This window comes from Phyllostomus discolor, chromosome 5 (assembly GCF_004126475.2).
Source record: "Phyllostomus discolor isolate MPI-MPIP mPhyDis1 chromosome 5, mPhyDis1.pri.v3, whole genome shotgun sequence".
Classification (NCBI taxonomy): Eukaryota; Metazoa; Chordata; class Mammalia; order Chiroptera; family Phyllostomidae; genus Phyllostomus; species Phyllostomus discolor.
This window is the reverse complement of record NC_040907.2, coordinates 16,214,845-16,230,457: the sequence shown is the minus strand read 5'-3', so window position 1 is coordinate 16,230,457 and position 15,613 is coordinate 16,214,845. Positions and strand designations below refer to the sequence as shown.

Below are 15,613 nucleotides of genomic sequence, written 5' to 3'. Positions count from 1 at the left end.
ATTGTTGTTCCAATCTTGGTTGTGCGTGGAGATACGGTGCGTCCACCTATGCTTCCATCTTGGCCGGAAGTCAGCTATAGGCCTTTTTACTCCTGCAGCTGTTTCAAGGTCAAGTTTCTTCCCCCCATTTTCCAGATGAGAACCAGGGAATCCCAGAAAACTTAGGGAGGTTTCAAAGCCCTGGTTGAGACCCCAGCTCCTATGGCTTCCCTGCTCCCACCCCTCAAAAAATTATTTTAAGAAAGTTGCTCGAGTCTCCTGGTGACAGATAAGATAGTCCCCAAAGGCATTCCAGCCACACTTCTTGCCCATCTGGCAAGCCAATACCACTCAGGAGTCAGACCAAGAAGGGTGAAACTGAACAGCCCACTCAAGGGAAAGGCACTTGAAACCACCCTCGTCTCTCCAGTTTCATTATAGGACACGTTGGGGACAGGTGAGGGGAGTGGCAGAGGCGTGACAAGAGGGCAGGCCCCCCACCATGAGCTGCAAGGCACACAGGGGCCAGGCAGAGGCCTCTGATGAGGACGCAGAAAGCCTAGGCAGTGTCCACCACCACCCACACTCGGGAGCACCGAGAAAGGCTTAGGGGCCCTGCCTCCTGTGAAGGGCATGGAAGCACGCCATCCCCAGGACGTAAAGCACTCGGCTGAGTTTGCTGGCTGTGCCTCCTTTGGTCTGGAGATGTGAGGGGAAGGAAATATTTTGGCTTGAAAGGACTTCTTTTTCACCTCAGTGAAAACAGGCAGGGGAGGGGGCAGGGGTGCCACGTAGAACAAAACACGCCACAGTCCAGACTCGGGCTGCATCTCAGTGCTGCCACGGGTGACCTTGGGCAAGTCACTGCATTTCCCTGAGACTTAATTTCTTTTCCTTTTTAAAAAAGATTTTATTTATTTAGAGAGGAAGAAGGAGAAAGAAAGAGAAGGAAACATCAACATGTAAGGGATATACTGATCAGTTGCCTCTCACACGCCCCCAGCTGGGGGCCTGGCCTGTAACCCAGGCATGTGCCCTGACTGGGAATCGAACTGGAGACCTTTTGGTTTGTAGGTCGACGTTCAATCCCCTGAGGCACACCAGCCAGGGTGAGACTCAGTTTCTTCATCTGAAAAATGGAACAGATAATATCTGCCTCACAGGCTTGTTGTGGGGATGAGATGAGGAAAGACATGTAATGTTAACAAAATGCTCAGGAGAGAGCTCGGTGTGGCCCCTCCAGCGGCGGGCGGGGCGCTCGGCGGATGGAAGGCCTGGGAATGCGTCTGAGGAAACATCTGCCTTCTTTCCTGCTCCTCCCGGTGGAAGAGAGGACCCCTGTGGGGTGGGGGCAGGGAGCAGGCTTGGCCCCAGGGCCTTAACAGAAGCCCTAGGGGCTCTTGTGGGCCTGAGCGGAGAGCAAGGGTACACTGACCCTTTGAGGGCTGGCTTTTAAAAAAACTGGAAGAGAAGGAAGAGAGGCGTGTTTCTTCCCCCATGTGCAACTGCGAAGACATCGAACTGGGTCCATCCAGGGTTTCAGACCCAGCCGTCATGGGGCAGCTGCTGGAGGGAGCCTTTGCCCCGTCCTCCTCCTTAGCGCTGGGGTTATCAAAAATACCTACAAACTGTGAGAAAGGTCACATAAAAACACTTCTCTGCGTGTATAAAAAAGAGACTGGCCGTGGTCAGTGGCTGGGGATAGGAACTGAGACCCTAAGAGGGGCCAAGGAGGGTCAGCAGCCGCCCAGCAGTGGACAGGCTGGTTGGGGCCGCCCTGGCCGCCGGGATGGTGCCGGCTCTGGGGAGGCTCTGCCCCTCGGCTGGGCTGCGCTCCCGTGGAGCCGAGGTCTCAGGGCAGGAGCAGGACCAGGGCTCTGGCTCCAGCGCCCTGCTGTGACCTGGTGCTGCGGTGGCTCGGGGACGCCTCGGGCCTGGGCCTCAGGGCCTCCCCGGTGGAGCCCCTGGCCAAGGGCAGCGGCCTGCTGCACAGCAAACCTCTCCAGACAGCTGGCCTCTGGCGGGTCCCCAGACGGTGTGGGGGTCCTGTCATCAGGTCGGACAGACTGGTCTGGGGAGCTGAGTTCTGGGGGACCGAATGGTTTCCCCTTCCGAAGGACGGGTGCTGCCCAGAGCCTCCAGATGGCTGTCCCCGCTGAGACCGACCCCATGGAGGACACCAGACACAGGAGGGCAGCGAGGGCTGCGGCCACGGACGGAGGGGCCTGTCCGTCGTTGCTGGAGTCCCTCTTCTCTGCAGCTCTGCCCTCGGCCTGGCTCCTCGGGGCCCCAGTGGGGCCGCCGCTCTAGGGCTGGAGGAGGGGCAGGCCGCGCCGCAGGCCCTCCTGCAGGAACCGCATGTAGGTGGCCGTGGACGGGTCTTCGAAGGTGGACGAGAAGCTGAAGGCGCTGTTCTCGACGTCCTCAGGCTTCGTGGAGGTGATGTCCAGGAAGTAGTTGGCGTTGATGTGGTGGACCTTGGAGAGGGACTGGGTGAGGCGGGGCCGCCCAGGCGCAGAGCCCCTCTGCTCCGTCTGCTCGGCCTCTCGCGGGAGACGTGGCCACTCTCAGGCCTCAACCGTCCTCCCCGCGGTGGATGGCGGACGCGCAGAGCCCTTGCCAGAGCCGGACCAGGCCCAGGCTGCTCCCCGCTCCTGCCTCCGCCCACTCAGGGCCCTCTGAGCAGGGCGCCCCACACCTCTCCACTGGAGAAGGAAAACCCCACGCCTTCCATCGCACTTCCCCGTCCCCACCCCCGCTCCTGTGCGCCCCCCTACACCCCCTCCGTCAGGAAGAGCAGGAGACACTGGGCTCCCAGGCAGGCAGCTTTGAAAGCCAGCCACACTTCCTACTCCTGCGCTTCCTTGTTTGCACGAGGGGTGTTTGTGACCGTCCAGCTCCCAGAGCCGCTGTGAGAGCCACCTGGAGGACATGCGTGAGTGTGTGCGAGGGGCCCTTACGGAGCTGCAGGACCTTGAAATTTGCCTGGGCCAGCGGGGGTGGGGTGGGGTGGGGAGGGGAGGTCCCTGGTCCTCTCTCCCTGTCACAAGGCTGGCTTGTCCCTCCTTCCACCCCAGGGCTGTCCGCAGTGGTTCAAGGTGAGGCTTCCCTTCCAGCCCACGCCTCTTTCCACTCCACTGCTGTGACAGGACATCCTGAGCAGCGGCCATTCTCAGATAGCAGTTATCTCAGGGTCGTGCTCTAACCTCCGCATTCTGCTTCCAGAAGCCCGCTTCCCGCCAGAGACTGCGCCCCTCCCCGCTCCCGCTAACACCTTTGCAGCAAGAATATAAGCGGGCCCCAGCCTGAGCTCGGGCCCCAGAATTCAGAGATGGCCTCATCTGGTTGCGCATGCGTGAATAAAACTCCACTTCGTAAACCCGTCTGAGTCGCCTTTTCTGGAACACTGCCACACTGTGCTTGTCGCTTCTCGGTCCCCAAATGCTACTGAGGTCCCCTTCCCCCAAGGAGCATCCTGACGCTTGCATGAGGCAGGCAGACTGGGCATCGAGATCCCTCTTTTACAGACGCGATGACCGAGGCCCGGCCTGGTGGAGGCAGCCGGGAAGCAGGGGAGCCAGACCCGGTGAGGTCTGTGAGTCCCTGCCGGCAGCTGGCTGCCTCCTCTACCCACAGTGCCCGGCCCTGGGCGGGGTGCGGGCGGTGGGGGCGACCTACCACGGTGCCGTTGGGCAGACAGATCATCATCTCCACTGGGAAGCTGTACTTCTCCAGGTGCAGGTCGGCCAGCTCCTTGTGGGACGGGTTCTCCAGGTCATTCTATGGGGACAGTCGGGCACACTCCTGACGCCGTGGCCCCCGGCACTGTCCTGGGGCTCCCAAGGGGCTGTCCCCACCCCCCTCCACTCACCTGCAGGTCCTCCAGCTCCTTCACCAGGGACCAGGTGCTGATGAAGCTCTCGTTGAGGAGGGCGAGAATGGGCGAACTTTCCAGGACCGTCTCCCGGAGAGTCCGCCCCGAACCTGTTCAGGGACACGTGCGGCCGGAAGTGTGAGGCGCCCACGTGTCTCCCCGGGGGTTGGCCAGCAGTAACCCTCACGGGCAACAGAGCGGGCGCGTGCCGGTGGGAGGCGACTCTGGGTCTGCAGCGCTGAGCCAGCTGCAGCTGTCACGTGCTGGCGTCCTGGGGCTCGCAGCCTCGAGTCCACGAGGCTCCGTCCCAGGGCCTCTGCCCAGCCGGCTCTTCCTCTAAAACACTCTCCCTCCTGTCGCTTGACAAACTCCTGCTCATCCTCAGAGCCTCAACGTAAATGTCACTTTCTCTAAGAAGCCTGTCCTGACACCCCCAGTTACACACCCACGTGCCGCTCTGGGCCTTGCACCGGACCACACACTCACAATGCTCACGCTTACTCGTCTGACGTCTGCCCTCTGCACCACCCACACTGCCCCCCCCCCCCCCCCCCCCCCCCCCCCAGGACAAGGGCCGCTTCTGCTTTCCCGGCCACGAGGCTCCCCGCACCCGGCCTGTGGCGGGCACAGGGGGCCCAGCGTGCTTGCTGACTGATCGGACGGGGACAGGCTCACTGTCCTGCTCATCTCGGTGCCCACTGTCTGTCTGACGCCCAGAGAGTTTTGCATCCAGCAGGTGTTCAGTGCATTTCTGATGGTGTGAATGCATGCCCCGCCTCTGGCACTGCTTCTGCTTTGATCTCACCCGTGTGCCGCCTTTCACAGAGCACAGGCCCTCACACATCCACTTCCTACAAGTCCGGGAGGCGAGCGTGTTTCCCTCCTCTGCTGTGGAGAGAGCTGAGGCTCTGGGAGCGGAAGTCGCTTGGCCACGGTTTCTAAGGCCCAGACGGCTGAGCTGGGCTCTCTCTGCTGCATCCAGCAGCCTGCTCTGAGCTCAGCACAGAGACCCCTGAGCCCCTGCCCCATGCAGTCCCGAGTGCCCCATGCTCCAACAGGAGAGGCCATTGGTCTTAGAACCTCCTGTACCCCACAAGGTGTGAAGTTCCCCCCTCCTCCCCTTGGACTGGCCAGGTCTCCCTCACCTCAGCAGGACTGGTCATCCAGGGCCCCCCACAACAGGATCGAGTGCACCAGCTTGTTCTTGGCCTTGGCTTGGTCAAAGGCCTCGGTGAATGGCAGGTAGGTGACCTGGGGCCAAGTCGAGACAGAGAGAAGCTACCATGTGCAACCATAGTCCCCTTCAGGGGCTGGGTATGTAATGTGTGCGTGTGTGCGTGTCTGCGAAGGGGTGTTGCTGGGATGCGGGATGCCTCCCTGAGTTCTGAGTGGCAAAGGGAGGTGCCCCCCCCACCCCCCGGCACTGCTGGGCCCTGCACGAGAGCCTCAGGAACAAGCCCTACATGGAGCCCAGCGCCCTGTGCCTCCCTGCTGCTCCCAACGCTGCAGCCCCAGCCCCACGAATCCCGACACCCGCCCTCACCCCTGCCCGGCCTCACCTTCTTGAAGGGGTACATGGCCACCTCCAGGCGCCGTGCGGCCTCCTCCCAGCTCAGCTCCTGCTGCCACTTGATCTCCTCAAACACAAACTGGAGGGGCTCCCCCGAGGGCAGGCGGCTGTCAATCATGTTGCCGTCCTCGTCCAGGATCACAGAGGGTATCGAGGGGCCTGTGGCTTCCAGCTCCATCTAGGCCGGAGGTCAGCGAGGGATGACGTCAGTGAGAGATGTCTCAGAGATGGGCAAGAATCCTCAAGGGGCCTGGAGGGACCCTCAAAGACACCCCACTCATTGCAGAGGTGGGGAAACTGAGGTCCAGGGAAGGGCAGGGCCCAGTCAGGGCTATGCAGTGGGTCTGGGACAGAGCCAGTGTCCAGCCAGGGCTCCTTCCACTGCACAAAGCTATCTGAGGACCGTGGTGGGTGTTGGGTTCCATGTGCGGAAACAGGTGGTTTCCCAGAATCCTGCTCTGGGCACAGTTGGCCTCAGCCTGCCGGGAGCTCTGTCCTGCACCCTGGACAGGCCTGGAGCTCCTGGCTGCCCGGGCCTTCCCTGCAGCTGGGCTCTGAGCTCCTGTGACGGAGCCCCACAGCCAAGCCCCCACCTTCCTAGCCGGGTAGGGACCATACTCGCGCTCACCTGGGGTATATAACCAATGTCCACCTCCATATTGCTGTTCTCACTGGCCCCGTAGAGCCACTCCATGTCCACGTTCAGAGACCTGGGGGAGGGGGGCAGGCCGATGTCAGACATTATCTGGTTGAAAGTGCACAGCTGACTCCGTTTGACAGGTGAGCGCACGGAGTGTTGGCAGGGCGAACCCGAGGTCTCAGAGCTGCCCGGGCCCCATCCTCCCCCCAGGGCTGCTCTTCCTAAGGCATTGCAACCGCATCACCTTCCACCAGCCCAGCCCTCACAGACCATAAAGGGCTTCCATATCCATGACTCCTGGGCTGCCCTCGACCTTTCCATGCAGAGGTCATCAGTGCATCCCCCTAGGACGCAGGGGAGCAGGCCGGAAACCCTGACACTGTTCGACAGCAGGAGGTCTGGCCCGACCAGACGCCATCTGCAGATCTGCCACATGAGGGCGCCCCAGGACTAAGAACCAACTGCTGTGGGCCGGTGAGCCCTGTGCCCTCAGTGGGAGGCTCAGCAGTCCCTGTGGCCTGGTCCTGGGGCAGGGCATTTGCCCTTCTCCTTCTGTTTCCTCCAGTCCAGGACCCCTGACTTCAACCCTGGGGCAGGGGGAGATGAAACCAGGCTGAGCCAGCTGCTTGCCCGCCAAGTGAAAGGAGGGGAAATAAAAAGAGTGGGAGGAAGCCACTCTGTTCCTGGGGGCAGCCTCCTCTTCCCAGGTTATTCCAACCATTGCCTCACTCCTGCCAGCCTCCAATCTAGAAAATGAGGAAACTGAGGCCCAGAAAGGGCCAAAGCCTTAACCACAGCCACGCAGCCGCTGGCGTCACGGCTGAGTGACATAACTCTGGGCATCCCTGCTCCCAGCCCAGGTCTTGTCCCTGTACTGAGTCACTGAGCAGCCACGTAGGAATGGGGGGAGACTTGAAACACCTCCCTCCCCTGCCCCTGCCCCCCAGGCCTTGTGGTAGCGACGGCAGGCAGGTGGTGGAGTGCACGTGCAGTTCCCTCTGCCTGCTAAATGCTCCTTACCCTCTAGGTCTCTGCTGGGATGTCCCTTCCTCCGAGAAACCTTTCTAGACCCTACCAGCCAGGACCCTGCCCACCGGCTGGCCTGCGCTTAGGGTGGCCCCAGCAGGCTGGGGTTGGGGGTCAGCGCTGTGAGGGTGGGGAGGCTCAGCTTCAGGGAGGGTCTGCTACTACTGTGTTGGGTCAGAGTTGGTGGGCCAGGCCCGTGCAGCACCCGGGACATGCTGTCAGATGCTGAGATGACCCTCAGCCTGCCCCCTCCTGGGTTGGCTCCAGGTCCCTCCCAGGAAACATGGTTCTGGGGAGCACAAACGGGCCAGAGATTGAGGGGGCCTCTGGGCACCTGCTTCTGACCCTGGAGCCAGGGGCTGGGGCCGAAGCTCCCACCTGTGGTTGGGCACGAAGAGCCGGAAGTCTCGGACGTGGGTGGCGTCTTTGGAGAGGATGATGTGGCCGGTGAACTGGGCGGGCGAGAACCAGAAGGGGAAGTCGGGTGGCTCGCTGAGCTGGAACTCGGCGTGGATCCTGGGGGGACGGGGCCCGGCTGGGAGCAGGCCCTGCTGAGCCAGGGCCCACCCTCCCATGTCTGCTCCAAAGTCTGGGGACCCTTGGCCAGCCTGTGGGGGTCAGGGCTGTGCAGGGGGCGTGGAGAGTGTGTGTGCGGCAGGGAGAAGGCACACGGCCTCCGGGCGCCGCCCCGCTCAGGGCCCAGTCCACGGGCTGCCTTCAGAAGCCTTGTCGGACCCTCCTCCCAGCTTTCGCAGTCTCTCGAGGGGTGTGCGACCCGGGGTCACAGCTCTAAACACCCCTCTTCTGTGTAGGTGACAATCCCAACCAACAGCCCGTGCTAAGCACGCTCCACGCCTTCTCTCTTCCTCCCAGGAGGAAGTCACCCGTACCCTGATCCCCGCATGAGGAAACTGAGGTGCAGGGGGCCCAGGAGCACAGGGTGTTAAGTGGGGCTTCCAGCCAGGCCTGCCCTCCCCTCGCTGAGCCCTTCTGTGCTGCCCTGGAGTCCCAGGCCCAGGTGGGAGGCAAGGGTGGGGCCGCGAGGACCGCTCACCGGAACATCACGGTGTAGTAGAAGTCGCTGATGGCAGTCAGGCAGGCGACGGCCCCCTGAGGGGCGAAACGGGTCTTCACGAAGGGCCGAGGGTGGAACATGCTCAGGAGCCGGTGGATGATGACCTGGGGGGAGGGCAGTGGGGCCCAGGCTGGCTGCTGGGCCCTGCAGGCCTAGGGTTCGGGGTGGAGGTGGACAGCGGGTGGGGTGGGGCTGGCATGGGGGTCCAGGTGCAGATGGGGAGGGGCCGTGCCCAGACGGGGGCTGGGGCGAGGGGGCTGGGGCGCAGGGGCTGGGGCTCACCCCGGGCTGCCCTTACCTCCTTGCCCTTGGGCGGTGGCGGGTAGAAGCGGTTGTTGGACAAATAGCCGGTGAAGACACTCAGCTCGCTGGGGATGATCCACCAGGGCTCGCCCAGCTCCGCCGGGCCCGGAGGGGGAAGGAAGGGCCGGAAGTGGCGGGCGGCAAACACGGCACTTGGCGATGCTGCGGCTGTCCAATTGCGGAGGCCGGACAGGGCCATGCGGGAGACCTGGGGCAGGGAAAGCCGAAGGTCTCAGGCACTGAGAACATGCCTTTGGGGTTCCTCATCCCGTGCTTGGGTGGAGGTCTTTTTTAGCCCTGGGCCAGCCCACGAGCCAAGGGTGCAGAGGGACCTGGGGGAGGCTCCTGCCCTGGTGGCGGCCACAGGCCTGGCACCGTCCTGCCGGAGCTGAGGCTCATCTCCACCCAGCCCTCCCGGGCCCCGCACCCGAGAAGCAGTGCCCCAGGTCCCACTCAGGCCTAGTCCAGGCCACAGCAGCTCGCTGGAGCGTGGGGAGCTGAGGGGGCCTGAGGGCCACCCAGGACTGGAACAGGAAGGTAGGGGAGCCTTCCTTACCCTTGCAACCTGCCCTGCTTTCTGCTCCCGACCCCTCCTCCAAGTCCAACCCCTAAGGAGGCAACTGTCCTGCAGCCCAGGGCAGCGTTCGGGGTTGGAGCCGAGTCTGAGGACAGAGGCAGTCACCACCTTTTGGGTGAAATCTCCAGGGTCAAGGGCAGGATGAGACTGCAGAGACGGGGAAGAAAGGCCACCCCCGGGAGTGCCTGCCTCGCTTCTACCCGATGTGCAGGAGAGAGTGAGGGTCGGGGACTGTGCAGGCCTGTGTGCGCACCTGCCTGGGGCGCAGGTGAGACCCGGGAGCACGCAGGTACTGCCTTCAGTAGCTGCTCCCTGCCCTTCTGGGCTACAGGGGGGTGGGGTCCCTTCCCACTGAGGCATCAGCCCCAGGACGGAGAGCGCCTGGCACCCCTCAGGGGCACTCACCCACCGGGGCACTGCCCTGTCTCTGACAGCAGCAGGTCCCCTCTCCCTTCCCCACCTCGAAGGTCCAGTGGGAAGTGGAGGTGGGAGGAGAGAGGAGCAGGGAGTTCCCACTGTGGGGTGCGGACCAGGCAGGTGCTCACAGCCGCACTGGGCCCTGCTTACAGGCTGGGGAGCCGGGGAGCTGCCTGCCGGCGGGGGCTGGGCTCTGCGAGGGCGGCCGGGGTGCGGCTCCCGACCCATCTCCCCTGCGAGTGCAGGTGCTCGCTGCTCTGTGGGGGACTCGTTTGCTCAGGCAGCTTCAGCCCCAGCTCCAGGCTCGTGGCCACCAAACCCATCTCCATGGAGAGCTTCCCATGGAAGGTCAAACCCGTGCCTCAGACCACTTACGGAGCTCTCCCCATGACGCCCCCTCAGCACTTCAACGCCAACCACCCCAGACTGCTCTGGTTCTGACTCCCCTAGACCTGCTTCCTTCCTGCAGTCCCCAGGGGGCCAATGGCCGCCAGCCTCCGGCCAGCAGCGGGAAACCAGACTCCTCCCTGTCACTTTCCATTAGTGGCCACGCCCTGTCTCCTCCGGGCCCCGTCCTCCAGGCTGTCTGTCCTCCATCCGCACTGCCTCCCCGGCCTGCCCGCCCCCTTCCCCTGAGCTGGTCTTCTGGCCTCCCGTCCACCCCCTCCACTCCAGCTGCCGTCCTGGGCAGCACAGATCCGTCCTATTTAAAAATCCGCTACGGTGTTTTGCTGCTGCAGAACGAAGGCCACAGCCAGGCAACTCAGGCCCTTCTTGGTGCAGTGACTTCTCGTCCAGCCCCACCGGCTGGGGTGCCTGTGCCCAGGCCCCCTGCTCCCTGTCCTTGGGTGACCGGCCGGCACTTTCTGTGTTCAGGCCTTTGTTCAGGCCGAAGTGACACTTCACCGTGATGTAAAGGCTGAGGAGGTGTGGGCTGGGCTTGGGGAGAAGTTGTTCCTGGCTGAGGAAATGGCACAGAGAAGGCTGGGGGCTGGAAGAAAGCCTGGACCTGGGGAGTGGCTGGAACAGAGCAAGCCCAGGGAGAGAGTGGGAGAGGGGGTGGGAGATACAGGCAGGGTGTGGGGAGGCTTAGGTCCCGAGATGGGCTGAGACCTCATCCACAGGGCCTCGGGTTCGGGGCGGGCCGGTTGGCAAAGCACTTGTCAGGTGCCCTCCCCACCCCACCGCCCCCTGCCAGGGGCCTGGGGAGCACAGATGTGGGGACACAGGCCTGGCCCTCAGCAAACAAACAGCCTGTGGGGGAAGACCGACTTGCAAAGAGTAATGATCCTAAGGGAGGCGGCTGCATCAGGGTAGCTCTGTCCCGCCTCGTCTGGCTGAGCCCTCCTCCTCCTACAATCCCCAGTAGATGCCACTCCTGCAGGAAGCCTTCCCAGATGCCCCATGGGGTAAGAGGCTCGTGCGTATCTCCCCTGCCTCCCCCCTCCCCCAGCCTGCATGCCTGGACGGCAGGGATGAAACACACCCGCCTCTGGGCCCCCAGGCCTGGCGCATGGGGCGGGCAGACGGCAGCTGGTAAGGGAGTGAGGAACGGGAAGATGAACACAACTCATTCTCGGGTGGCCCTCCGTCTGTGGTCCCACCTGTGGGCTGCCCCCGCAGCCAGCCTCACCCCTAGGAATCCATCTTTGCTCTTGGTCATGGACTCTGGGAGCAGAGGCTGGAATCGCGCTTCTATGGTGAGTGTCTCCTCGCTGGGGTCAGGCGGCAGCTCCTCCTCCTCGTAGCTGGCCGTGGGACTTGACCCTGGAAGACACAGGTCACCGGAGACAGGCTGGGCCTTAGGTGTCCACCCCGGCCTGGGGCTAAGGGAGCTAACAGTTACCAGTCGCCCGAGCAACAACCAATACGCACAGCATTTCGGTTTCGGCGTCACCCCGCGAGGCAGATAACATCACTACCAACTCCCGTTTTATGAATGAGAAGCTGGAGGCTCGGAGGTGATGTCACTCCCCCAAGGTCACACAGCTAGGCAGCAGGGGAGTCAGGATTCAAACCCAGGCCTGTTTTCCTCCAAACCCATTGACCACGACCCTCTTCCAGGGGAGTTGAGATTTCAGCATCTCACAGGCTCAGGAACCAGGTGACCTGGGTTCAAGTCCCAGCCCTGCCCCTCCCCAGCTGTGTGCCGGCAGGCCAGCGGCTTGTTAGAAGGATTAAATGAGACAATCCACGTGCTGTTAGCAGAGGGCCTGGTGGAGAGCAAACCCATACTAAACTTTAACTGTGTTACTATCACCAGAAGTTTCAGGGTCAGGGAGCCAGGGAGCTGAGGCGCAAACCTAGTTCTCCTGACGCCACCTGCGCTCTTTCCAGAAGGCCCGGCTGGCTGCAGAGAGGCCATCCTCACTGCCACCCTCCCCCACGTTCTCCCCGCCCCCCCCAGTCCCAGGTGAATCCGGTGCTGGGCCCACCGAGGGTGGCAAGTGGGCAGGCAGCCGCCTCCCCCAGCAGCTGGGACCCCCAGCACCAAAGAGAGGAGCTGTTTCCCGGCACTGGGAGAGGAGACCACAGCCCAGCACCAGGCTGAGGCTGGCCCACTCCCTGGACCCTCTGGGGCCAGTCTCAGCCTCCTCTGCTCTCCTGTGTGAGAAGGGAGACTGTGCCGTCATGAGGCCGCACAGGGAGACAAACCCTGCTCAGAGGGATGCTCGGTGGCCGGGCCGGAGCAGTGCAGGAAGGAAGAGACAGAAGGGGCCATGTTTGGTGTCACGGAAGGAGTGCTGGGGCGGGGGCGAGGAGACTCGCTTCTCCCGACTTTCTGGGGGGCAGCATTTCCCCGTCTGCACGGGGAGGGCTGGACTGGCCGTCTGCACGGGGAGGGCTGGACTGGCCGGGGCTGACCCGACTTCTCTATCAGCTCTCTTCCCGCTCCACGGTGGGCCAAGTCCCAATCTTTCAGGGGTGGAGGTAGATCGAGGTCCCGGTGTCTGCGAGTCTGTTTCCAAGGGGTGACGAACGGGAAGGCAGGGCCCCGCAGCCCGGGCATCACGTCTGCCCTCCAAGGGCAGGTCTGCTCTCCCAGGGCAGGTCCGAGGACTGCAGAAGGTGCTCAGCCGCCGCTGACAGGTGGGGGCACGGGTGCCCTGGAAGCAGTTCCTGACCGGGGTCACCCAAGCCACCTGGGGTGCCTTTCGGACCACAGGTGCCCAGAATCCATCTCAGACCCACTGCGTCAGAAGCTTCGGCGGCTAGAATCACCCAACTGCCCTTTTGCTTGGCACTCCCCAGGGCTCCTGCGGCAACCCCCCGTCCTGAAGAACCACCGTGTGTCTTCATCTGTAACTTGGCGCCCAAGTCTTCCCCAGACCGGCAACTCGGGGGCCTCGAGGGCAGGACACGGGGGAGTGTGCGGGGTCATCAGCCCACCTGCTCAATTATCCTGCTGTGGTCACAGGCGATTGTTCATAGTGCCCAGCATTTTATAGCCCTCTGGTTCTTTAATAAAAAAGTTTTATTTCCTGACTTATAAGTACCTTTTGCTCACTATAGAAAATCTGTAAAACTTTTAAGGTATAAAGCAGAAAATTAAACACTCAGGACAGTACCAACTAGAGAGACGGTTTGCCTCATTTTCCCGCTTAGATTTGGTGTTTTGTTTTGTTTATTTTGTTTTCCCACAACTTGGTCCCGTTTGCACTCACAGCGGCCTCAGCGGTAAGGAAGGGCGGGCTTACTTTCCCCACGGAGAAAAAATTTGTGCGAGAAAAACTGAGAAGGCCCCCGAGGCCAGCGAGCCGGTGCGTCGTCATTGTGAGGGAACTCCTGCTCACGCCGCACACGGGGACGGGGAGGCGGCCGTGTGGGGGACCGGAGACGGGCGTGCAGACCAAGGGGTCAGTCCGCTGGGCTGACCCACTGCCCTGCCGGTCTGATCTCCGCCCCCCCCCCCCCCCCCGCTCCCCGGCCGCTGCCGGGACATGCACACATGCACACGCGCCTGCTCCGGCGAGGCGGCGCCTCCCCTCCGACTCTCCTCCTCTGGCAGTGACCACAGGTCACCAGGCCAGCGGGTGACGGTCCCACCTGACCCGTCCCGAGAGCCAGAAAGCACATGGCGGGGCTTTGGTGCCGACTCACTGGAGAGCAGCGGGCATCTCTCCCCGCCTTTCCCATCCGCTGACCCACTCACACCGGGCGACTCGGGCACCAAGTGGGGGCCAAGGCCACAAGTTCAAGAAATGTCACCAGACATGGACACAGAGGTTGGGGGGAGTGGTGGGGACTGAGAGGAGCATTTCATAGTTCACCAGGTGTTTCAGGCCCTCATCTTTGTGCGGCGACAGCGACAACGAACCAAACTCGGATGGCAGGCAGGCAAGAACGGACAGCGGGTGGCGGGGGGGGGGGGGGGCGGGACAGGAGCCTGACAGCCCCTCAGAGAGTCCAGCGTTCACTGAGGTCACGGCAGCGGCTCCTCCCGAGTGTCTACTGCTCATCATCCACTTCGCAGTGACCTTCTCTGACCCCGAAACCTGCAGGCTGGGGCAGAACCCGGGGCCAGCTGGTCCTGGCCCCGCACCTTCCAGCTGGGGCGGGCCGGCCAGCCTCCCTGCGCCTCAGTCCCCCACACTGGAACCTCGGGACCAGGACAGCGCCAGTCCCCGAGGCACTGCAAAGGTTTAAGAGAAGGCGCACGTGAAGTGCCTATGGTGACGTCGGCCGTGAGGACGCGGTCAGGGAACGCTACCTGGCACTGTTCACACATGGGGCACGGACAGAAGTTTGTGTGCTGCAGCAGCGTGCCCAGAGCGGCGGGCAGCTGGGCAGTGTCCCCGCCAGTGTGCCGGGACCCACAGCCTTCCCCTTCTCCCGGCGGCCTGCTGCCCAGAGCAGAGAGGCGGCCCAGGCGCAGAGGCAGTGCCTGGGCTCCCTCCCCAGCTTCTCCCGGTACCTGTCAGCTTCTCTGCGATGGGCTTGAACTCCTCGGGGCTGATGTGCATGTCGTGGTCCGTGTCCAACGAGGAGAAGAGAAAGAGGCCTTCTGTCCCCAGGGCCTTCAGCGCCGACTCCTGCTGGGGCAGGGGAGTGGCTGGGTGAACACCCTCGGACACCATCCTCCGGAGTCCTCTCAACACCTCCTGGCCCCTCTGTCCAACCGTCACTGCCCCAGGCCCCAGGCCCCGCCCCTGGCTCCTGCGTTACTCCGGGCCTCCCCACTGCCTGCCCCCCCACCCCGTCCCTTCTGTCTGGCCCCCTCCCCAATGGCCCCATTCACAGACCCGCTGTCCTTCCCGCCTTCCCTCCCTGCTGTCCCAGTGCTCCCGGGCCCCCTTCCAACTTCTCTGGGCCCCGCCTCACTCTGTGCCTCGTCTGGGCCCCCTGTCCTGTGGACTGTCCCCCTGCAGTTTGTCTCAGCCCCTGCCTCACCTGCCCCACCAGTCAGTCCTTCCAAGCCTGCTCGACCCTGGTACCCTCTTTTCTCGTTGCTTCCATGCTGTCCTCCCCAGCCCGCTGGTCCCTCGGGTCCACCTCCCTGCAGGCCGCTCTTCCTTCCCCTCCCCTACCCCAACCCACCTCTCCTCATCCCCATCTCTTCCGCACTGTACCCTCCGAGTGGGCCTCCCCCCCGCCCACGCCGCCTCCCCTCCCCAGGGCCCAGACACTCCACGGCCCCCCGCTCCCCGAGTGTCCGGTCCCCCGCCCCCGCGCCCACCGCCCGCCGGCCGGACCTGCCGCGCGGCCGCCTGGGCCTCAGTGTAGCGGCCGTAGGCCCGGGCAGCGGCGGCCGCGGCGGCGGCGGCGAGCAGGGCCCCGAGCAGCGCCACGGCGCGAGCGCAGCGCGGCGAGGGCGCAGGCGGCGCGGGCGGTGCGGCGGGGCCGGGGTTGGGGGGCCCGCGCTCGCCCGGCCGGGCCCGGCCCATGGCTGCAGCTCGGCTGCGGCTCCGGACGGCTGGGTAGCGGACCGGCGGGCGGAGGGAAGGGGCGGGGCGGCCGGGGCGGCCGGGGCGGCGGGGCGGGGCGGCCTCGGGGCTGTGGGGCTGAGGCCCAGCCCGAGTGTCAGTGTGGTGGCCGTGCGCCCCTCCACCGCCTGGCACAGGGTCTGGACACACTGTGGCGTCGCTGGGTGCTGAGCCAGGCGGGGAAGAGATGCCGGGACGCCTGCCACCCCTGCCATCCTCAGGCCCGTC

The 15,613-nt window shown here is 63.8% G+C and overlaps 1 protein-coding gene across 2 annotated transcripts; it reads right to left on the bottom strand.

Moving 5' to 3' along the window:
- Positions 1–1,434: 1,434 nt before the first annotated feature.
- SELENON (selenoprotein N) lies at positions 1,435–15,361 on the bottom strand. 2 transcript variants are annotated; one of them, XM_036025535.1, is made up of 12 exons: positions 15,155–15,361; positions 14,377–14,497; positions 11,095–11,228; positions 8,463–8,675; positions 8,144–8,268; positions 7,468–7,605; positions 6,052–6,133; positions 5,413–5,601; positions 4,999–5,104; positions 3,851–3,963; positions 3,658–3,759; positions 1,435–2,456 (listed from the first exon to the last, which is right to left on the bottom strand). In XM_036025535.1, exons 1-12 carry the CDS (start codon positions 15,344–15,346, stop codon positions 2,286–2,288), a joined length of 1,686 nt encoding a protein of 561 aa, XP_035881428.1. In that variant the 5' UTR covers positions 15,347–15,361; the 3' UTR covers positions 1,435–2,285. The 2 variants fall into 2 exon arrangements, with proteins under 2 accessions (XP_035881428.1, XP_028368071.1); XM_028512270.2 differs by having other exon boundaries at positions 14,377–14,494.
- Between the last annotated feature and the right edge of the window lie 252 nt (positions 15,362–15,613).